Here is a 25,454-nt window from a genome sequence, read left to right on the forward strand (position 1 = left end):
TGCTGTGTCCGTGTGCATGGTATGCTTTTTCCCATCCTTTCACCTTTAATCTGTGGGTATCTCTTTCTATGAGATGAGTTTCTTGCAGGAAGCATATTATTGGATTTTTCTTTTTAGTCCATTCTGCCAGTCTGTGTCTTTTGATTGATGAGTTCAGACCATTAACATTCAGGGTTATTATTGTGATATGATTTATATTCCCAGTCATTTGACTCATTTTTGTTTTTTGACATGATTTGGTTTCTCCTTTATTTGGCTATTCCTTTAGGATAGGTCCTCCTGTTTCTGATTTGCATCGTTGTTTTTCATCTCTTCCTCATGGAATATTTTGCTGAGAATGTTCTGTAATGCTGGCTTTCCTTTTGTAAATTCTTTTAGCTTTAGTTTATCATGGAAGGATTTTATTTTGTCATCAAATCTGAAGGTAAGTTTTGCTGGGTATAAGATTCTTGGTTGGCATCTGTTTTCTTTCAGGGCTTGGTAAATGTTGTTCCAGGCCCTTCTAGCTTTTAGGGTCTGGATTGAAAAATCTGCTGATATTCTTATTGGTTTCCCCCTGAATGTAATTTGATTCTTTTCTCACACCCTTTTAAATTCTGTCTTTATTTTGTATGTTAGGTATTTTCATAATAATGTGCCTTGGTGTGGGTCTGTTGTAATTTTGTGTATTTGGAGTCCTATAAGCCTCTTGTACCTGGTTTTCCATTTCATTCTTCAGATTTGGGAAATTTTCTGATATTATTTCATTGAATTTTTTTCATTTCTTTGGTTTGTTTCTCTAAGCCTTCCTCAATCCCAATAATTCTTAAATTTGGCCTTTTCATGATATCCCATAATTCCTGTAGATTCTGTTCATGATTTCTTACCATCTTCTCTGTTTGGTCAATTTTGTTTCCAAGATTAAATATTTTGTCTTCAATGTCTGAGGTTCTATCTTCCAGATTTTCTATCCCTTTGGTTATGCTTTCTGTGGAGTTTTAACTTGGTTTATTGTTTACTTCATTTCAAGGATTTGTTTGGTTTTTTTTTTTTTTCCACTATCTCTAACTCTTTATTGAAATGATCTTTTGCTTCCCATATTTGCTCTTTTAACTGTTGATTGGTGCGATCATTTAATGCCTGCATTTGCTCTTTCATCTCTTCCTTCAATGCCTGCATTTGCTCTTTCATCTCCTTGTTTGCTTTCCTGATTGTTTTAATTATGTACATTCTGAACTCCCTTTCTGACATTTCTTCTGCTGTGCTGTCCTTGGGTTTGATTGATATAGTATCTAGGTTTGTTAGGGACATTTTCTTCCCTTGTTTTCTCATATTGGTCAGATATCAGTGGGACTCTGAGATATTGCAGATTTCCTCTATTGCCTATAGTGTTCGTGTAGATTTCTAGTATATCCCCTCCCAGCCTTCAGTAGCCTGAAGTCTTGGAGGAACTTGGTAATGCAGTGCTTCCGAATAAAGCTACTTCTAGTCCGCTACTGGGTCCAGGGCTGGGGACTGGGTCTGTGTGGAAATCCTCTCACTGGGCGGGCCTGCTCCTAGAAGCTGGCTATAGACAGGGCCTGCCCCCGCCTGAGGGAGTCGCTGCTGGGGGAAAGCCTCTCCCTGTCCTGCCTTGTTCCCGAAGCTGCCTGAGGGCCAGGGTCCGCAGCTGGGTCCAGGGCTTGGGGTTGGCTCTGTGCAGAAAAGCTCCCACTGGGCGGGCCTGCTCCAGGAAGCTTGCTGTGGACCCTGCCTGCCGCTGGAGAGCGCAGGGCTGCTTGGGGAAGTTTCTTGCTGCCCAGCCCTAGTCCCAGAAGCCGCCTGTGGGCCAGGCCGCCACTGGGTTCAGGGCTTGGGGTTGGGTCTGTGCAGAGAAGCTCTCACTGGGCGGGCCTGCTCCTAAAAGCTGACTCTCGCTGCCCTGCCCTGCTCTGAGAAGCTGTCCCCGTCCGGGCCTGCCGCCTGGTCCAAGCTTCACCTGGTGGGAAAGACTCACCCCGAGGCTCTATGTTGGTCCAAGTCTCTCAGTACCTCCCCTTCTTGAATCCTGAGTTCTGGAGTGACGGGAGATGTAGTCACCCTCTAGTCTGCCATCTTGGATCCGTCCAGAAAAATTATATTTTAATGAAAATCCCAATTTAATCTTATATTTAAGTGAGGCTGAAAATAATGAAGGTGCTAGAAAAGACTAAAGTATTATATGTAGCTTATAAGAAATGTGCAAATAATGAAAGTATGAGAAACACCACACCAGATCTTGTGGTCCACATAACTCAATATGGTGTAAGGAATATGCATTTGGCTATCTTGTTTTTGTATCAGGGATTGAACCCAGGGATGCTTAACCATTGAACCACATCCCCAACCCTATATTTTTTGAGACAGGATCTCGATAAGTTCCTTAAAGCCTCACTGAGTTGCTGAGGTTGGCTTTGAACTGGCAATATTTCTGCCTCAGCCTTCCAAGTCACAGGTATTACAGGTATGTGCCACTTCACCTGGCTTGAATGACTGTCTTTTTCAGTGTCAATTTTAGAGTATTGGTAATTTATTTCTTAATTATTTGTGACTTTAAAAATTTCTCCATAATTTTTACTTTCAGTTGTAGTAGTTCTAGAGAATTGGATGGGCTGCCTCTTAGATAAGGTGTCTAAATATTATACTTTCAAGTTGTAAGAAAAATTTTCTCAAACTACCATTTAGGTTTAGATTTTATAGTATTAATATTTTATCAAATTATCCATTTTTATGTATTCATTGTTTTTTAAAAAAATAGATTTATCACTGCATGCTATCTTGTCTTATTGATTATATAATATATATTTATATATAGCACTGCATGCTATCTTTTCTGTCTCATTGATTATATATTGTATGTATAATATATATTATATAAATAATATATATGTTAGATATTATACTTGGGGGTTCTGCCAAAGCCTTCTTGTACATTAACTGGAATTGTTCAGTTTCTTTTAGGTGTTTAAATTTTTCACTTTATACTCAGATAATTGAAATGTTGAAATATGAACCCAATAAGTAGTTCTGTAGATTTTACCTAAGAAATCAGTTTCTATAAATGACTCATCTTATTGGCTGCCTATCAGTTTCAGCATAGTAGTTATTATATTATACACTCTAACTAAATATGGAACTTAACATTTTACCTTTAGTTTTTGTTTGAAGAATGAGAGTGAATGAGTTGGATTATGGGTTACTAAAGCCAGGTAAGATAATAAGTAGAAACTTTCAGAAGACTTGATGCTGAAAAATTTTCCCTTGAATATTTGTGAAAAAAACCTGTTTTACTTGTTTGTGCAAAAGCAAAATTAAATTAAATTTCATTTTAATTAGTAAAGCTAATTTAATTCAGAAAAGCTAAATTTTAATTTCAGTCTGTTCATTTTTAAATTTAAATTTTGATAAGTGTTTTAAACTGATTTTACTGCATAAAATAAAAAATGAAACCCCTCAAATCTACATTATATGCAAATAAAATTCATGAATGAAGAAAGTTAATTTAAAATCCCTGTCCTCTATTTTTGCTAAGAAGGTGGATAATTTTGGAGAGTAAACTGAGTTGTTATCATAGTAATCTTGTATTTTTTTAATCCTTGTCTTTTTAAAAATTTTTTTGTGTTCAAGTATTTTTTTCTTTTAAAATATACTTTTATTTGTGCATTATAATTATACATAATAGTGGGATTTGTATTTATTGGTACATGCACGCAATATAATATTATCACTTAAGTATCTTTAAAAAAATTTGTACTTGGAGATAAGGCAGAAAATTTTTAGTAGTATTTTCTTATTTAAATATATATTTCCCCTCTATTTCTTGTATTTCTTCCTTAACAGTATTACAGATATTTAATAAATAAGTGGTTAACCATTATTCTCCAAATATTACTCTTTTGTGGATATAAGAGAAAAAACAGGATGGGGTTGTGGCTTAGTGGTAGAGTGTTGCCTAGCACTCATGAGGCCCTGGGTTCCATCCTCAGCACCCATAAGAATAAAATAAAGGTATTGTGTCCACCTTTAAAAAAAAAAAAAAAAAAAAAAGAGGAAAACAAATGAGTTATTTGTGCAGTGTAAGTGTGATAACTTTAAATTTCACTATATTGAAGTAAAAACTCCTAAAATATATTTTCCCAAAATACTAAAAAGAAAAACTTTTGTTATATTTTTACTTGCACCCAATTATTTAAAGAATTTTTATAACAAATACATGTTATGTGAAATAATTAGTGAATTTAAGCCTGCTAATTACCTCTGCCTTCTCAGTTCTCACAGGATAGGAAAAATATTTTCAAGGTGCAAATTTTAGTTTCTTATCATGGTGGTTGCCAACATTTTCTTTAGAAAACAAGAAATAAGTAAAAATTGAGTTAGGAGGAAAAAAAGATGGTAAAAATTTTCATTGGCTCGTGTAGTTGACCCTCAGTTATTGAACTGACTTTCTTGGATCCTAAGTAGTTTGTCTTTTGTTCTTCCTTTTTTTGCATTCTATTTAAGAATGAAGGAAAGAAGGACTGTATAGAGGGAAAAGAGGGGTGGGAGGGGTGGGAGGGAAGGGAAAAAAATAATGAATCAAACATCATTGCCCTATGTAAACGTATGATTACACAAATGGTATGCCTTGACTCCATGTACAAATAGAGAAACAACATGTATCCCATTTGTATACAATAATAATAAAAAAAAAAGAAGACAAAAAAAAAAGAGTGGAAAAGTGGAATTAGTTGTTAAATTACTCTCACTTGAATAGGACTAATAAGGTTTGGAGAAGAAAAAGATTGAATCCAAGTAAGGCCTCCCCTTATTTACCAAATATAATTAGGAGTTGCACAGTAAATTCCTCATGGGCTATAATTGAATCAGAATTTTTATAACAACATTCTTGATATATAGGTTGGTTGATGCTACTTTATTTAAATTTACTTTAGAGTTTGCTTTATAAGAATATTAGAATTTATGGAAAATGAAACTGGAGGCATTATAGTGTACATGTCTTTATATTAGTCAATAAAATTTTTACAAGAATTTTCATATGTGGAAAAATTGAAATTTTTAGTAAATCTCCATACACAAACCACCTAGATTATAGCTTGTATAGCTATTAAACTTGATTTATCATGTATTTATCCAGTTATCATTCTATCTTAATTTTTTGATGGACTTCAAGGACTTCTTCCTAAATAATTAAACAATAGGTATCACAGTTAAATATTTGTTTACATTTTTTTCTTTTGAGGTGAATCTATTTACAATGACAGATTCATTTGTACCACTAGGAATGTTTTGACAGTTCATACTGCTGTGTAATTCAAACTGCACATCAAAATATAGACTTTTGCCATTATAATCTCAAGAGTTCTTTCCCACCTCATCTATTTGTCAAAATGTAAACTTGCCATCATCTCAGAGTTCTCTCGATCCCCATCTCCATTCATCAAAATATAGATTATTGCCATCATCTTATTTCCCTTTCTCATTCAGACCCCAGTTCCATCTTCCAGAAGCAACAACTGTTCTGATAATTTTCTGTTCTGATAGTTTTACTTTTTCTAGAACTCCATATTAATGGTATCAAGTTATTCTTTAAAAATAATTCATCAGGTATACCAGATCATAGTTAATATAAAAGCAACAAAGAATATTGGTTAGCATTTCTAGACCTGTAGTTTCTACAAATTACTTGAACATTAGTTTATGTTAACATTCCCAATAAAACATCAGAACTTGAGGTGTTAAGAAAGTTAAGGTATGTACTCTTTCCCTTTCTTTCCTTGATTCCAGAGTTTTGTTTTGTTTTGTACCTGGGATTTATCCCCGGAGTCACATCCCCAGCCCATTTTTTATTTTGTATTTTGAGACAGGGCCTCACTAAGTTGCTGAGGCTGAGTTTGAACTTGAAATCCTCCTGCCTCAGCCTTCTGCTTTTTAGATTATTAGATTAGTTACATGTGCTGCCTCAGGTTAGCATCATTAAGATAAGGACCGATGGGGACCTAGGCTGTTTTTGTTGTTTGTTTGGCACCAGGAATTGAACACAGGGGTGCTTAACTACTGAACTACATCCCCAGCCCTTTTTATTTTTTGAGACAGGATCTTACTAAGTTGCTCATCCCGAGCCACTGGGATTACAGGTGTGTACCACCATACCCAACTGGAACCTATGATTTTTAAACCCCACCTCAAAACTTTGTGTTATTTTTGTGTACCCATCAAAAATGGTAGAAAGATTAGCTGGTAAACAGCTTACTAATAATATCTTATTATCTTTCATAATTCAAATATGGAAAAGAAGAACTAATAAAGTAAAATTATAGGGCATGTTCTTTTGAGTTTCAGACTGCATAAGTGAGATCCCAGATTTGTATTACTTGGTATATTTTAAACCTGATCCCTAGGACTTTACAAAAGTGTGATCTCAACATCATTGAAATGCATTATTTTTTCCAGTTCTTTTCTGTTGTCAAAGAATGATAGCAAACTGGAGAATATCTTGCTAAGTGAGATAAGCCAATCTCACAAAACCAAAGGACGAATGATTTCGCTAATAAGTGGATGATGACACATAATGGGGGGTGGGAGGGGTTAGTGTTAAGGTTAGAGTTAGGATTAGGGAGGGGGGCAAGAATGGAGAAAGGAAGGACTGTATAGAGGGAAAAGAGGGGTGGGAGGGGTGGGGGGGAAGGGAAAAAAATAACAGAATGAATCAAACAACATTACCCTATGTAAATTTATGATTATACAAATGGTATGCCTTTACGCCATTTACTAACAGAGAAACAACATGTATCCCATTGTTTACAATAAAAAAAAATACAAAATAGAGCTGGGGATGTGGCTCAGTGATGGAGTGCCCCTGAGTTCAATCCCCAGTGACCCCTCAAAAAAATTAAAATTTGTGGAAGTCAAACCCCCCCCCAAAAAAAAGAATGATAGCAATTGATTTATTTCAGCTTATATTTTTTTCCTCTTGGAAAATTAGTTCCAGTAAGATTATTGTCCAGGACATTTTGTTGTCACTTTTTTTTTTTTTTTGTAGTAGTACACACTTGTCTTTTAATTTTGTTCACAAATAATTAGAATGTTGAATGAATTGTACTCTCAAAATTCTGTTCAGAAATCTATCTCCTGGCCAGACCATTGCTCATTTATATTACCCATATGGGAGTTTAAGTACTTCTAAATAGTTCAGTTGTTGGCCCAAATATATGGTAACTGTTCTTTGAAGTGAATAAATGACACTTGGCTATCCTGTTTTTTGTTCTTTGAAGCCAAAAGTAATAGCCCAGTTATTGCTTTGTTTTCTCTTCCTTTCCCCCAACCCTCCCTGAATTTTCTTGAATTTTATCTTGGAGAATGCCTTCGGCATTATCATTTTTCCAAATGGTTTAGGGCGATACTTTTGAAAAACAGCACGTAAAAGTCCTTACTTTTTAGAGGTATATTTTTAAATATTTATGGATAAGAAGTTATATCTTGGATTTGCTTTAAAATAATAAATAATTGTGGGTGGTAGAGAAATGGGCCAGGGTACAGAAGAAACAAGATTGTTCAAGAATTAATCACTGTTTAATCTGGATAATCTGTCTTTTTTGTATATATTTGAAATTTTTCATAAGTTAAAAAGTAAAAATAGGAACCATGTGGAGACTTTTGGAAATTTGAATTCTACTTTAAAAAATAGTATAGTGTGTGAGATAGTCATGTCTTTCACTTTTGAACAAGATTGTTTTACTACATACAAATTTAAATTTTTAGTATATTTACAGCTAGGTGAGTACAAGCAATTATTAAAAGTGAAATTTTGTCCTTTCTCTTACAGCATATTTAGTTGAATGACTGTATTGATAGTTCTCATTATTTCAGGTTGTCCAGCAGCCCTCAGGAGGCATTGCAAAACAAGTGACCACAATTTCCCATTCCTCAGCATTGACCATTCAGAAATCTGGACAGAAGAAGATGCCAGTGAACACTGTAATACCTGCTAGTAAGTTTTTTCCAGGTAGACACTGGTCTATCTGAGCTCCATCACACTGGTTTTGGAACATGGTGGGGTTTTGCACAACTTATTTGTTGTATTAAGAGAGATTTGGGGGCTTGGGATTGTAGCTCAGGGGTAGAGTGCTTGCCTAGCATGTGTGCATGCTATACTTAACACTGCATATAAATAAACAAACAAATAAATAAAAGGTCCATTGACAACTTAAAAAATATTTAAAGAAGGAGAAATTTGGATTTTTAAAGTTGGTACCTAAGAGAAGACTGAAAGATAACTCTTATAGTCTTCAAACATAGACAATTTTAGGAGTGTATGTTGTTTGGTGTAAATGAAGCAACTACTTATGGTATTCCATAATTATATAAAACAGTCTACTATTAAATAAGTATTCTTTTAACTTTACAAAATTTGCTATAGCCTTTATTTCTTTTTAAAATGTAGTTTGGAAATCAGATAAGGTAGAGCTTTTAAGTGTTTTTAAAATATATTAATATAAAGGATATATTATTAACATGTTTCCATCACCTTTTGTATATGATGTTTTTATAATGATGCTACAGGCAATTCTAGACCAAATAAAAAGAAATGGAGAGATCTTTGTATAAGATGATCGTTCTAAATGTTGTTAATATGTTCATTGTTCTGTTTGAATTTGGTCAAAGTTCTGAAGCTTGAAATTTTCTTCGATGGTGGAAAAAAATATATATATATATTCAAAACTATAGCTCTGAATTTTTCCTAATGTGGCATGATTGCTATTTTGGTATTCTACTTCCTAATTTTTTGTTTGTTTTTATAGCTTCCATTCTAAAGCAAATTACTCTGCCTGGAAATAAAATTGTGTCACTTCAAGCATCTACTATTCAGAAAAATAAAATAAAAGAGAATGGAACAACATGTTTCAGGTAAAGAAAATAAATAGTTAAAAACTTGGTCTAGTTTAAAAAATAATATTTAAGAAAAATAACAGGTAACAAAGACTAATTCCTAAATAAAACAGATATATCAATGCCTTTAAAATAATCTAACAGTATTTTATTAAGTATAGTTTATAAGCAGTAAGGTCTATCAATCTTAAGTATTTTGCTCAATGAATTTTGAAAACCATACCTGTGTAATCATAATCTCGATGAAGATACTTTATGCACCTTTCAAATCAATTACCCACATCTCCTGCCTCTGGCAGTTACTGTTCTTATATCCATCACCATTGATCATTTTTGTGTATTCTTGAACTTCACATATATGGAATATTATATTATTACAGTAGCATCCCTTTATCTTCAGTTTTGCTTTCTGTGGTTTCAGTGACCAACTGTCATAAGTGGTCTGAAAATATTAAATGGAAAATTCTAGAAATAATTTTTATGTTTTAAATTGTGTGCCATTCTGAATAGATGAAATCTCTAACCATCATGCCCAAGAAGAAAATCATCTCTTTGTCCAGCATATACATTCTGGATATGCTACCCATTGGCTAGTCATTCAGTAGCCATCTATGTTATAGGATTAATTTATGGTGCTTATGTGGTAGTCTAACATAGCATCACAATACCTATGTCATTTACCCCGCTTAGTCTCATTAAGTCGGCATTGTATCACCATACATCATCACAAGAAGAAGGGTGAGCACAGAATAAGATATTTTGAGAGAAACCACATTCACTTAACTTTTATTATAGTATACTGTTGTCATGGATCTATTTTTAACTTTCATTGTATATAATTTATAAATTAAATCTTACTGTAGGTATGTATAGGAATAAAAAAAAATGATGTATTTGGAGACTGGTTTTAGGACTCCACTCAGACACCAAAATTCATACAGATGCATCAAGTCCCTTATATAAAAGAATAGTATTTGCATATAATCTGAGCATATCCTCCTATATATTTTTTTTATTTTTAATTTTTTTATAGTACTGAGGATTGAACCCAGGGTCTTGCACATGCTAAGCAAGCACTCTGCCATTTAGCTATATCTCCAGTCCTTTTTTATTTTGAGACAGGATTTCATTAAATTGTCCAGACTGGCCTGAATTTGAGATTATCCTGTCTCAGCTTCTTAAGTAGCTGGAAATACAGGTGTGCATCACCATGCCAAGCTCCCTCATATATTTATAATACCTAGTACAGTGTAAATTCTATGTAAATAGTTGTTATACTGTATTTAGAGAATAATGGCAAGATCAGAAAATATATAAATAATTCAGGACAGATGCAATTTTTTTCCTAGAATATTTTTGATCCATGGTTGGTTGAATTGTGATTTGTTCTTTTCTGTCCTGTGGTGTTCTAAATTTTCCCGTTTTGACTTTTTCCACAAAAGTGCTGCTCGTTCTCCCCAAGAAGCTACACTTTTGTTGTTGTTGTTGTTGTTTTTTTTTTTTTCCCTTTGGTGATGGGTATTTAACCTGGGGTGCTTTATCACTGAGCTACACTTTCAACCCTTTTTATATTTTATTTTGAGACAAGGTCTCACTAAGTTGCTGAGGGCCTCACTAAATTGCTAAGTGTCTCAATTGTTGAGGCTGGCCTGAAACTTGAGATTCTCTTGCCTCAGCCTCTGGAGTTGCTGGGATAATAGGTGTGAGCCACTGCACCCAGCAAGAAGCTACACTTTTAAAAGTTTGCCAGATTAAATTACATGTATCCCATGATTTGATCTACCAGGATACCTTTTTGATGTTTTTTAACTTGGAATATACTAAGTCTGCTTTCCTGCAGTTTACTTTTGCCCACTGCTAGCTCTTCCATCTCTTCTGCAGTTTTTTTTCAGACTGCTTTTGCTTGCCTTAATCCATGAAGCAATTAGACTCTGGGGCTAGGGGAGATCAGGCACCATCTGTGTATATTCTTTATCTTTAAATTGTGCTGAGGTTATTCAGTATCAGTTTTGGAGGAAATATTGGAAGATGGTGGTCTAGATAGTCATTGTCATAATTCAGTGAGCTTTGACAAAAGGTTAAACCCATGTACCAAGTGCCATAACCAAGATACATAGAAAAACCTCACCCCAAAAGATTGCTTTGTGCTTCTCTCCATCTAGTCCCTATATTAGACTCCAGATTTCAGATAACCACTGATATCCATAAAATTGCAGATTAAATGCTTTCCTAGGGTTTTGCATCCATGACATCATAAAATTTGTATTCTTTGGCCTCTCTTGCTCAGCATAAGGTCTTTGACTATATCGAGGTTGTTACATGTGTAAGTAGTTTGACTTTTTATTGCTAAGTAGTATTCCATTGTATGAATATACTATTGTAAATGTTGCCATCTCTTGGTGGACGTCTTCTGGGCTGCTATGGGTAATATGAATGAAATTGCTGAGAATACTCTGTCCAAGTCTTTATGTGGACTTAGATATTTCCTTTTCCAAATATGTTGGAGTGGAATTAGTGAGTCATGTGGGAAGTATATGTTTAACTCTGTAAGAAACTGCCAAATTGTTGAAATTTTAGCCCTTCTGGTTAATATATATTTGTAGCTCATTGTGGCTTTCACTTATATTTCCACAGTAATTAGTGATGCTGAACTTATTTTCATACCTTACTGACCATTTTGTGTAACTTCTTCAGTGAAATATCAGTTTGGATATTTTACCTATTTAAAAAGTATTTTCAGTATTTTTGTCATGAGTTTTTTACTGAATCTATTTAAAGTGATCATTGTTTTTTTTTCCTATTGTCTTAGGATTACTAATAACATTGATTTTTAAAATTTTTTGAATATTATGCCAACCTTTAATTCATAGGTAATAATTAGCTATTTTATATTTTGCTGTCTATTTTTTTAAAATTTATTTTTATTGTATTTTGCTGTCTTTGAATAATATTTTTTAAGGGTTTTGTGTTTATGTTCATGAAGGATTTCAGTCACTATTTTTCTGGTTTTATAGTGTCCTGAACCCAGGGTTGCTCTACCACTAAGTTACATCCCAAACCCTTTTTATTTCTAGACAAAGTCTCACGAAATTTCTGAGATTGGCTCAAAACTTGAAATCCTCCTTTCTCAGTTTCCTTAGTTGCCAGGATTGCAGGTGTGCCCCAGTGTGCCTGAGTGTTTTAAACATTTGTGTAGAGTTAATATTCTTTCTTCTTTAAGTTAATAATTAATTTACCATTGTAACTACATAGGTCTGTTGTTTTTTGGGGGGATGGTTTATATAAAGTCAGTTTCATTTATATAAACAGGGCCATTTAAGTTTTCTATTTCATTGTAATGTCAGATTCAGAAAGTTGTACTTTCTAGGGTTTTGTACATTTCATCTTAATTTTCAAATTTATTGACATAAAATTTTTCTTAATGTTTCCTTTATTTCAATTCTCTGTGGGTCTGTATTGGTAACGTAATACGATGTATTTTTCAAGGATTTTTTTTTCTTAGAAATTAATTTTTTGGGGGTATAGAGTTAATTTTATTCCTTTTTCCTTTTAATGCATAAATTTGTAGTGAAATTTCCTGTTTTCCTGGCTAGGGTTTTTATTCATTTGTTAATGTTTTTAAGATTCAACTTTTGATTTTTGTTTTTGTCTGTGTATCTTCTGTCTATTCCATTGATTTTCTAAAATAAGCATTTCTTTCTTTACTTTGGGATTAAAGTACTTTTTTTTAATAATTTTTTTTTTTTAGTTTTTGATGGACCTTTACCTTATTTATTTATTTATATGCAGTACTGAGAATCAAACCCAGTACCTCACACAAGTGAGACAAGTGCTCTACCACTGACCACAACCCCAGCCCTTTCTAGCTTTTAAATTAGAAATTTAGATGATTAAATTTAAATCTTCTTTTCTGATAAAAACATTGAAAACTTTCTACCAAGTATTGATTTAACTTCCAAGTAAATAGTACCCTCCTCTCCCCCCAGCGCTGAGTATCAAACCTAGAATCTCTTGCACACTAGACAATATCCCTGGTTTTAAATACATAGTTATCCCCCTAACCCATTTTCATTTGTGCCAAAATGCTTTTCTATTTTCCCTGTATGTGACAGTTCAAATATTTGAGGCTTTTATAGATATTTTATTTGGGTTTTTGTTCAATAAAAATTTTGTGATCAGAGAATATAATCTGTATAAGTTTAGTCTTAAATTTATTGAGACTCCTCAATATAGCCACTCTTTATGTCTCATGAGCACTTGGAAAAAACGTATAGTATTTAGTTTGGGGGCATAGTGTTTTGTTAATTTGGTAAAGTTAGCTAATAGTGTTCATATCTTCTGTATCCTGGTGTTTTTGGTTTTGTTTTTTGGACTTGTTCCATGAGTGGATATTAAATCTCCACCTGTGATAGCAGATTTGCTTATTTTTTCCATTTGCTCTGTTGCATTTTACATTATCCTTTTGAAGCTTTGTTATTAGGACACCTTAAGCCACTAAGGATGTGGCTGTACAAACTGAGGAGTGCTCAGGCCAAAAGATACAAACTTGAATTTTATTATTGTGTTCCCATTGACCAAGTGTTGCCATCCCTCCAATTTCTGCTAACTTCTGTTCAGTTTTCAAATGGTTGCCTTTTAAAATTTTAATTGTTATTAATCAAGTTCTTTTGACATTGCCAAAAATACAACCCATATTTCTTTTTTAATGGATTATTGTTCTGTGATATATTACTTATTTTTCCTCTTGAATAATTTTTTTTTTTTTTTTTTTTTTTTTTGCGGTGCTGGAGATTGAACCCAGGGTCTGTGCTTTCTAGGCAAGCACTCTACCAACTGAACTATGTCCCCAGCCCTTTTTCCTCTTGAATAATTAATCAGTTATTTCAAAATCACTGTCTAGTATTTCTAATATCTAGATTTCCTTGGAGATTGCTTCTGTTATGTGGCTTTTTAGTCCTATTTTTTGGTGTACTTTTAATATGTAATTCATTGTCAGATGTGAATAAGAAAATATGATAAAAATTTTGGATTAATTCCCTTCAGAAGGAAGATTCATTCAGCATCCTTGAAGGCAACTTGAGGAGTAATCACCTCAGTCTGGTCTGTGACTGAGCTGGCTCAAAGCTATTTGTAACCTTTCCAAGACTCCATGTAACTTTAGTTCTTCCACCCCAGGATGTAGTCCCTCAAGAATTTCAACTAAGATTCAGGGTTTTTTTCTTTCCTGGAATATGAACCCAATTTTTATTTCCCTAGTACTTTAAGAATACCTAAAACTGACTGTGCTTTTCATAGGTTCTTTATGCTTGCTTCTTTGATTTTTCTTCTGTAGTGCTTCAGTGTCAACTGCCTACTTTATACCATCCTGGCCTATTCCTAAAGCAGTGGAAGCCTTGAACTCCAACTTCCTGTCTCCATGAGATAGCCTAATGCTCTTTTGGCTTTTCTGCTTCTTAGCAGCTGCTGTCTCTGTAGCATTTTAGTATCTTTTCCACATTAAGAATTAGCAGATGCCCAAGGGGAAAAAACAGGATTGAGAAAATTGGAGTTACTTTAATGAGGCTCTACTCTGTCAGGATTGTGGCCCCTCAATACCTGGCTCCTTTGGAAGCTCAGTGATGCCTTCAAATAAACTTTTAGAAAAAATTGTTGTGGTTGGGTATGGTGGCACTTGCCTGTAGTTCAGCTACTCTGGAGGCTGAGGTAGGAAGGTCCCAAGTTCAAGGCCAGCCTGGGGCAATTTAGCAAGGTCCTGTATCAAAAATTGAAAAAAGGCTGGGATTTGGCTTAGTGGTAGAGACCCTCTGGGTTCAATACCCAGCACCGCAAAAAAAAAAGAAAAAAGAAAAAGATCCTGACGTTATTACTTTTTCTTTCTCAAAACAATCATCTGATATAAATAATAGTCTCCAAATAGAATCAGAAGTCCTTGTGTAATATTTAAGAACATATTTGTATTCAGATATTTATTGTAGTTCGTGTTTTCCAAGTTACTTTCTATAATGGTGTATTTTGATAAGCAGTAATTTTTTTCCCTTTTTTTCGTGACTAGCAAAAGTTTTTTTTTTTTTTTTTTTGCATCAGAGATTGAATTTGGGGGCACTCAACCACTGAGCTACATCCCCAGCTCTGTTCTGTATTTTGTGACAGAATCTCACTGAGTTGCTTAGCACCTTGCTATTGCTAAGGTTGGCTTTGAACTTGGCAATTCTTCTGCCTCAGCCTCCTGAGCTGCTGGGATTACAGGGGTGCACCACCGCGCCCTGCAAAAGGTCTTAATTTTAAAGAAAATACCAAATTCAACTACTTTATGAAAAGTGCTTATTTTTGCCTTAAAAGAGCTTCCTGAAAACCATAAAAACATATTCCTGTGTTGTCTTAAAGTTTTAATGTGTGTGTGTGTGTGTGTGTGTGTGTGTGTGTGTGTTCGTTCCTGGAGATTGAATCCAGGGCCTAGTGCTTGCTAGGGAAGCACTCTAGCACACAGATACATCCCCATCTCTTGAAGTTTTACTTTTTATATTTAAATCTTTACGTCAACATCAGGAGTTAATTTTGTTCTTTTTCCTATGGTGCAGACTAGAGATCCTAGTTCTGGCTGCATTGCTGAAGCGACTGTCCTTCCTCAGCGACTTATAATACAATCTCAGTTGTCATACATGCAGGGGTCTTTTCTGGCCTGTCATTTTAGATACTTAAATTTCCTGTAGCATACTGTTTAATTTAATTTCTTTTTTTGTGGTGCTGGGGATTGAACCTAGGGCTTTGTGCTGTGAGGCTAGCACTCTACCAACTGAGCTATATCCCCAGCCCAATTTACTTTAATTTCAAAAATAACTTTAAGGCACATTCTTTGCCTACTTCTCTTCCTTTATTTCATTTCCTTCCTCTGTTTCCATACCTCCTCCTTCCTCTTCTGGATTTCTTTGACTGAATTGAATTTTTACTCTTCTCTATAAATTTAAGAACCACAAAAATATCTGTTGGAATTTGAATTGGCATGCCTTGAGTCCATAGTTCTGTTGTCTTCCAGATGATTTCTTGATAATTTTGAGCCTGTGTCTATGAACATGATTTGTGTCTACATTTATGCACATCTTTAATAAATTGGATTAAAATGTCATAATTTTTATATATATATTGTGCACAATTTTGTTGCCTCTGTCAGCATTATTTCTAGGTACCTTATAAGTAATATTTTTGATAATTTCCTTTTCTATTTTTATTATATAGAAATGTAGGGTTTTTAAAAAATTATTTTCCAATTACCTCAAGTTATTATTTTAAATAAGTTTTAAGATTATTTGAAGTTATATATGAAGACACTGATGTCAGGAATGAAATGAGAATTATGAATTGACTTTTGTGGGGCTGTCAACACTTTAAAGATCTCATTCCATTTTTCTCTGATATGGTGTTCACATTCAATGGTAAACTTGCAGGAAAAAGTCAGCCTTACTCAAATTATAGGGAAACATTAACTCATTTGGTATTCCAGTGACTTCAATAATTTGATGACCAAATCTTGAATATTAAAACTACTATAAAATATTAAAAAATGAAATGTGGAATAAAAGATGAGAAGGTGATGATTGTATTTTAAAAAATGAATATAAAGATTTGAAAAAGAACTAAGTAGGACATTTAGAAGTGAAAACTGTAGTTGAAATTAAAACTCGATTGAATGGGTAAATCAGATTTAACCTGAGGACCTAAATTGAGTTTTCTTTACTTCACTGAGGATTTGCAAATATTTCTGATAGGAACCAGGTATGACTTGGAACCACTTTAGCCCTGTTCGGGCCCAGGAGTCTCTGATACTATTTTCTACTGTAGGAGAGACCCAAGATTTAGTGCTAGTCACAGGCATTGCCCCAAGGCAATTCTTTCTTTAGGGTATACTCATTGCTTGTTTTTTTCTGTCACTTTTTTTATTTGACAGTTTCTGTGAACCTAACAATGGAATGAAAATGTATTGTGCTTATCTAGTTATAATGCTATGTAATTGCTCCTCAGAAAATCTAGTCCACTTACTGCCCGCAGCAAAAGTGTCACCATTAGTATTTTCTTTGGGAGATTTCTAGCTTATTATTTTTGCTCATTTATCTGTTGAGTGCTTATTGCTTTCTAGACCTATGTATATATAGTACAGTAATTCTTTGTTGTTTATCTTATAAATATTTTTCTTCTAATCTTTTGTTTAACTTGTAACTTTATTTTTATTGTCTTTGGTCTAGGGAATTTTAAAATCACATTATTAGATTTGTCAGTCTCTTCTTTTATAGCTTTTGAATTGTAAGAAATCCTTCCCTATCATGTGCTCATAATGATGTGCTCCTGTGTTTTTTTCCATATCTATATCTATATATATGTATATACACACACACACATACACACACATATATTTACATACACACACAGAGACTTGCTTCACATATGTACATTTACTTTTATGTCTTCAATAAGTCTTGAGATTTACTTTTTCCCAAGTGGATTGCTGTTTCAACAGTTGTTACTGAAGAGTTCATTACCTTTCTGATTTGAAGTGCCACCTTTATCTTATAGTAAATTCCCTTTTATATGAATGCATGCTTCATGTAAGAAGGATGTTTTATTTTTATGTTAATGTTTTGGTATTTTCAATTGTTTTAAGATCATTATTTTTTATATCTAATAGTGTGAATTCTCTTTATTTTTATCAAAAATATCCTGATTTTACATGCTGTAAAATATTTGCACATGTCTCTTGTGCATGTATTTTAACATTGGCATGGAATTTCCAAAAAAATTTTGTGTTGAGATTTTGAGATTAGCTTAATAGGGGTTGGGGGAGACAATTGACTTTATGATGTGGAAGATTCCTGCTTGGAAACATGGTTATATATATATTTGTTAAAAATTAAAAAGGTCATAATAACATAAAAGTGAAAAACAGTTACATCTGCAAGATGGAAGGTTATTTCTTATATTCAGGAAAGTAGTCATTGTGTTAGGGACTCAGAATCTTCTGGGTGTGCATGCATAAGTGCATGTTATTTCGTACCTTATAATTATGAATAATAGTGGGGTTTGTTGTTACATTCTTGTGCATGCACACAACATAACATTTTAATTTGGTCAGTTTTGTTCTCGTGTCTCCTCTTTCCCAAACTCCTACTGTAGTCACGGTCCCACTGTACAGCTGCACATGTGGAACGTGCTGAATTCTGCCCTCTAGTCTGCATGGGGTATGGACCTTTGTTTCACATTTACCTCTTTAGGGAGGCTTTACCTGACTGAACAGTGTAAAGTTGCTTCCGCAGTCACATTTGCTGTCTTGAGAAACTTATCTAAATTATTAGTTTATTTATTTACCCTTCTGTATATTTGCCACCCCTTTTTATTCTCTATGAAAGTTTACTATAATTGTTGTGTACTATTGCTTATATACCTTGTGTTTATAACAATGCCTGGTTCATATTTAAACCTTTAAGTGTTTGTTGAAATAATGAATTTTGAAAAGAACATGAGTGTTTATAATCCTAGCTATTTCTGGGTATCTATTTTTGCACTAATATACTTTCTATTAATTTGAGTCATATGTGGTTTTATTCACATCTTTTCAGAGTATGTCTCTTTTTAGGGCAGAATATTATATGACAGATAATTTAATTTAGAATCTCATTTAATTTTTTAAAAATATCTTTTTAGTTGTAGATGGACACAATATCTTTATTTTTTATTTATTTATTTTTATATGATGCTGAGGATTGAACCTAGCGCCTCACACGTGCGAAGCAAGCGCTCTACCACTGAGCTATAACCCCAGGCCCTAGATCTCATTTAATTTTAAAGGATTTTTAAGAAAGTTCATATATTGTGGGACGTGGTGGTGTGTACTTCTAATCCCAGGGACTTGGGAAACTGAGGCAGGAGAATTGCAAATTCAAGGCCAGCCTTAGCAATTCAGTGAGAACCTTAGCAACTTTGTAAGACCCTGTCTCAAAATAAAAAATCAAAGGGGATGGTTGTGTGCCCCTCAGTGGGAAAGTACGTACCCCTGGCTTAGATCCCCAAGTATCAAAACACAATAACAAAAAGAAAGTTTATATATTCAGCTTGGGGTATAGATCAGTGGTAGAGGACTTGCCTAGCATATGTAAGGCTCTTGGTTTGTTTTCCTAAATAGGTGAATGTTTGTGCTTTCCTATGGAAGAAACATCTCTTTGCTTTTGTTCTTGGCAAAACGAACCAGTTCTAGAGGTCTAAGTCCATTTACAGCAGACTCTTGCTCTGGGCCTAAGATGAGGCAAAGCAACATGGGGGAAGGGTGTGGTAGAGGGAAGCTGCTCCACTCCTGGCAGATAGGAAGCAGAGACAGAGAGCTCAAGGTGTTGTCTTAATTTAAATTTGCTTTCCTGGACACTTAGTATCACTGTTATTTCAATCATTGTTAAAATGAAACTAAAATTAGATCCTTAATGTTGGCTTTTATTAAATAAGGGAAGTAGTGTATGACATTGGACCTTCTTGATTTAACTGGATGAAATTTAATCAGAGTCTGAGGTGTGCCTGTTTTTCCCCAAAAAAACTATCTGGTTAACTTAAAATTTTGTTTTTGTTGTTGATTTGTGACTTTTTCTCTAGGAAACCCTGTTTTCTAATCAGTTTATCACTATAGCTGTGATGAATATTGGAAGCTATATGGTGCTTAAACACCAGATGGTGCCAGAGATTCACGTTTTATCTGTCATAACTTCAGAATCAGAAATGACCGATTTATAGTACCTCTTCAAATTTGTTTGGTTATCCCTATTTAAACTGATTGGGCGTTTGGTGACGGTAAGGACTCCCCCCGCCCTCTCTTTCGTACTGGGAATTGAACCCAAGGATGCAAAACCACTGAGCTACATCCCTGGTCCTTTTTTATTTTTATTTTTACTTTGAGACAGGATCTTGCTAAGTTGCTGAAGTTTTGCTGAATTGTAGAGGCTAGACTTGAATTTGTAATCTTCCTGCCTTAGCCTCTAGAGTTGCTGGGATTATAGATATGTGCCCCCACACCTGGTATTATCAATTTTTTCCATGTGGTAATGCTACATAGTTTTTTTTTTTTTCCAAGTCTATATTTTAGACATATATAATAAAATACTTAAGATGAATATATATAATATATATAATTTCTGGTAGCAAAGACATTTAACTGTTTATGATCATATGATAGCTCTTGATGGAAATTAGGTTCCTGAGTATTTTACACAGGGGAATTATATAAGTGAAGACTCAGAGATGAGATTGTGAAGTCTTTCAAAGTTTTTAGTCACATTTTGTCATAGAAAAAAGGTTTCAGAATAATTTATCTTTGTATTTATGTGCAGAATGACTGAGAAGGAAAGACCTTGGAGTCTAAAGTTATTTGGGCAGTAAGGTAGGGCCTGACTTATTGATCATGGGCCTCCACAAGAAGGATCAAAGCCAAGTGATAATCTACAATGTGATTCATACTCAATTTCTTAACAAGATTAATAACCTAATTGAGAATATAAATATAGGAAAGGGCTAATAGATACTTCTGAAATGATTTGTAAGCAAATATTTGCTATTATAATATAGATCACCAATTTTAGAGTTATCTAGAAAACTTGTTAAAAATTTGGATTCTTGGCCCATCCAGAATGAAATATCTGAAGACTAAATATGGGAGCAATCTGAATTTTGAAAACCCTTATAGTATTACTGATGTTCATTACAGGTCTATTGACTACAGATATAGACCAGTCAGTCGGTCTCAAAATGTCTACAGAAAGTTTCAAAACTGAGACTCTTTAACTGAGACAGGGGATTTTCAGTGTATCACCATAATATTATTTGCCATTTTCACAGTATTATCTGTGTGGATGATTCAGAAGCCATGTGAGAAAACTGCTGGTATCTCAGTACCAAATCATACTAAGTAGCCATTTATTATTTCCTTTCATATGCTTGTAATAAAAAGCAAAGGAAAAGTTCTTAATGAGGCAGCACAAGTTATTATTTTATTAACTTTCAACCCCTGAATACATGCCTGTTTTCTGTTCTGTATGACAAACTCTTCTTCTATGTGTCAGAATACAGTGGTCTAAAGACAAGTTCTTGTGTTCCCATTTGAGTTGTGAGCTGAATTGACTGATTCCCCCGCCCACCGCCATAGAACACCATTTTTACTTGAAAGAACAACTGATAGATTATTTAGACTTGGAAGCCTGTTATTTTTATGAAAATAAATGGATTGAGCCTTATCATTTTCAGGGTGTGGGGGGGAATCTGTCAATTTCCTTTTTTTTCTTTTTTTGCCAATGATAAATTTTTGAGTTTCCAAGAAAAATTAAATTTTTGAAAAATTTATTTTCACTATCATGAGTTTGACAGATTTCCAGCACTTATCTTTTCTGATCTGATTGCTTGAGATATTAACATGTGATTTTTGAATTATGTATGAGACTAAATTTGGAAGATGTATATACCTTAGTGAACCAGCATTTTCCAGATTATTTCTGTGTAATGATATAGAACCATGCATGGGTAAAAGACTCTTTGAGAGTGCATGAGAGTGAGTGGATTTTTAAAAGAGTTTTGCAAAAATAGAGCACAGTGCCACTCTTCTTTTTTCTTCATCATCATAATCATCATCATCATCATCATCATCATCATCATCATTATTTTGGTACCAGGGATTGAACCCACTGGTGCTTAACCACTGAACCACATCCCCAGACCCTTTTATTTTGAAACAGGATCTTGCTAAATTGCTTAGGGTCTTGCTTAGTTGCTGAGGCTGACTTTGAACTTTCAATCCTCCTGCTTCAGCTCCCAAGTCACTGTACCCAGTTTACTAATTTATTTTTTAATTTTGATATTAATTTTCATGAAAACATTCCTTATATTAATATATAATAGATTTGTAATTTTTAGGTAAGTAAGTAATATTCTTTAGTTTCCTGTAAGGTTTGGTTTCCAGTATGGTTTTCATTCAAAATTAATGATAGGTGCAGTTTCATTCTCATTTTATGGACAAAGAACTGATAATGGAGTTGCAAAGAAACTTGTATAGTTGACCTGCTAATAATTGTCAGATCAGGGACTAAAACTTGGCCTCTTTAAGTCTAGAATTGGTACTCTTGATTTTAATGCCTTAGTAGTTTTCCAAATGTGGTCCACAACCATTTGTGTCATTATCACCTAAGTGTGCTTGTTAAAAACTGTCAGATTTCTGGTCTCCATTATAGAACCTATTGAATGAGAATCATGAATGCTGTGTAGGTGTGCTTGGCAGTAAGACCTACATTTTATTTATTTATTTATTTATTTTCTTTTTTTTTTTTTTTTTTTTTTGCAGTGCTGGGGATTGAACCCAGGGTCTTGTGCTTGTAAGGCAAGCACTTTACCAACTGAGCTATCTCCCCAGTCAAGACCTATATTTTAAATTTGCCTAATAGGTGCTTCCTAAAATCACTTAAAGTCTAAGATATACTGTGCTGCCTTTTAGTTAATAAGAAAGACGAAGGAAAAATAACTTCAGAAAACACAGAGAAGGAAAAGTAAGGTATTGTGTGAGTTTATAGACATACTGTGGTCAGAGAAACCATGACCAAGAGAGGTGCAAAAGAATATTGAAGGCAGACTTAGAAAATTAGTAATGTAAAAAAAGAATTTGATCACCTTGACACAAAATTGTTTGTTTTGAGGTAGGGTTTTGTTACGTTGTTCATACGTTTGTTACGTTGTTCATACGTTGTTCAGTCTGCTTTCGAACTCCTGGGCTCAAGTGATCCTCCTGCCTCATCCTCTTGGGTAACTGGGATCATAGACATGCACCACACTGTCCAGCTTACTTCGTTCATATTTTAAAAATGAATTGTCTATTAGACTAGCTAATATATAAAGCATTAACACACTTTTGCAAAAACACAACAGGTACAAAAGTGGGAAAAAATAAGAATCATTTTTTTCTCCGCTACTCAAGTTGCCAGCCTGGAGTCAGCCTAGAACTTGTTACCTGTTTCTTGTTTCTCTCTCTGTAGTTTTCATCATCATCACCTGTTTTTGGTAGTGTACTTCATTGATAGTATATGACAAATGTACTGTATGTATTGTTTGTTCAGCACAGATGTTAATATACAATAGTACATTCATATATTTTTCTTTTTTCATTTCTTCCAGTTAAAAATCTTGGAGTTTGTTCAATATTAGCACATGTTCATTGTGTTTTGATATTTTTAATAAAGTTTAATAATTGTAGATGGTGGTTTTCATTGTTTTATACTTGGAAAATGAGGCTGCAGTGACTGTTATTTCACAATGCCTAGGAAGAGTGGTTTGTTCATTTTAAATTCTCAGATAATGCCAAATAGATCTTGTTGGAGATTATGCTACCAAATTATTCTTAGCAGCAAAACTTAAATAGCATATTTCCATGTGTTCTGATAAACTTAAAACAAAGAAAACAACTTCGCTAGTTCCAAAGGTGAAAAATTACATCCCATATTTCTGTGATAAATGGGATAGAACATCTTGAGTCATTTTTATTTTCTGTTAACTGAAGATTCATATAATTCATCTATTTCCCCCCCCCCATTGGCTCCCTGATCTTTTCCTTAGTTACTTATAGGAGCTCTTTATATGTTAAAGTAGATGGTACTTTAACTGACATATTTTTGGTCCAACTTATGATTTTTCAAACTTAGGATGGTGAAAACAATATGCATTCAGTAGAAACCATTCTTTAACTTTTGAATTTTGATCTTTTCCTTAACTGGCAAAATGTGGTATGATATTGTGTTGTGATGGTTGGCAGTGGCTTCTAGCCACTGCTCTTAGTCACCCATCTAATCATGAGGGTAAACAGCTAATGCTCTGTGATGACTGTTTGGCATTTTTTGGATATAGATATTCAATAAATTACATGTGTTATTTAGCACTTTATTGTAAAACAGTCTTTGTGTTAGATAATTTTGCTCATTTGTAAGCTAATGTTAGTATTCTGAACCTATTTAAGATGATCTAGGCTAAACTATGATGTTCAGTAGGTTAGATGTATTATATGTGCTTTCAGTGTACCATGGCTTTGTTGATACATAACTCCATCATAGGTGGAGAAGCATCTGTAATTCCATTTTGTTATAACATGAATTGCTTCATTAATTTCAGGCTGAGTTTGGGCTATTGTTATTATTGTGTTACTGAAGATAAAGTTTTGGAGAGGTTAATTGCTTTATTTTTCATAAATAATAAGTGACAGAAGTCAGGATTTCAAGCTAGTCAGTTGATTCTAGAACCTTCATTTTTGCCTATTGTTCTCTGCTACTCAGTACATTGCAATCAATAGGCCAGGACACTGTTTTGAGCACATAGAAGTTCCTTACATATTTAAATGCAATTTACATACTACTGTGTTAGGAATGATAGATGATTGATATGATCAATAAAGTTAGTTATACTGGCGTTTAAGGCAAACACATTGACTATTAGATTAAAAGTCATTGAAAGATCTACCGTAACAGACAAAAATGTACTCTATGATGTTCATAGTTGTAGCAGTTAGGGAAGTGATTTAAAATTCTGAAAATAAATTAAGCTGGTATTTCTAAAATAGGCATTTGAAGTGAGTTTGGTATATATAGATAAGGCTTTGGTAGCTGAAAGAAAGCAAGCAAGGTGAGTTGAAGGACCAGCACGAGAAGGGAATATCCTGAGCAGAAGCTGGAATCAGTAGGAGCTATTGATAGCAAGTAATGGGAGGGAGGGGAAAAGCTGGGATCACTACCTGATAGACCTCTAGTGCCAGACTGATATCGTGGGGTCATGAAAGGTTTTTTTTTTTTTTGAACAGAAAAGGAATGTGATTCATTATTCTTCAGAAGAATTAGTCTAGTGTTATTGCAGATCCTAAGAGGGTGGAAGAGATTTTAGAAGGCAGGCATGAACTGTGGTTAACTTTATCAAAAGCAAAAATGATTAGTTCAACTTCTGAAGCCAGAATACAAGATAAATGGGTGATTTTTAAAATTTTTTGCTTAGTACTATTTTCCACTCCACAGAATCTTGAATTGCAAGCTTTTTCTGCTAAGGCACTCACTATTAAGTTTCCTTTTCTGAGTATTTTCCAAAACAAAAGATTGTCTAGTACTTTTATCAGAAGGCACTGCATTAAACTTTAAAAATTGGTTCAGTGATTCTCATTTTCTTCTTCTTTAAATTTAAATAAGACCATATCAGAATCATAGGTATCCTAAACATAGGCTTGATTACCCTCCTCTTCTGTCCTGACTTTATTGATAATGCTGCTTGAACAGTGTTGTCTTTGCTTTCCTTCAGTCAGCCTCCTTTGCTTGAGGGAATTTTAAACAGCTTGGGACATGGGTGCTGTTTATTGTGGCACCTTTTCTTATTCCTTCAGTAGGGGTCCTCTTCTGCTCCTCCTGTCATCTGTAACCATGGCAACTGGCAGCTATACTAAAGGGAACTATGTTCCGCTTTGGGCCAGATAGGAAGAGAGATGACAGGGAAGAACAAATCTTACTGGGCAGTTATTTCCCTGCTTATTTGCAGGGAGG

General features: G+C 34.1%; 1 protein-coding gene across 1 annotated transcript in view; it reads left to right on the forward strand.

Annotated features, from left to right (window-relative positions):
* Taf4b (TATA-box binding protein associated factor 4b) overlaps window positions 1-25,454 on the forward strand; it is a 146,965-nt gene that overhangs the window by 44,463 nt on the left and 77,048 nt on the right. Inside the window, 2 exon segments of the mRNA XM_047525878.1 lie at window positions 7,864-7,984; window positions 8,796-8,901. Coding sequence (XP_047381834.1) covers window positions 7,864-7,984; window positions 8,796-8,901 — 227 coding nt within the window.

This window comes from Sciurus carolinensis, chromosome 15 (assembly GCF_902686445.1).
Source record: "Sciurus carolinensis chromosome 15, mSciCar1.2, whole genome shotgun sequence".
Classification (NCBI taxonomy): Eukaryota; Metazoa; Chordata; class Mammalia; order Rodentia; family Sciuridae; genus Sciurus; species Sciurus carolinensis.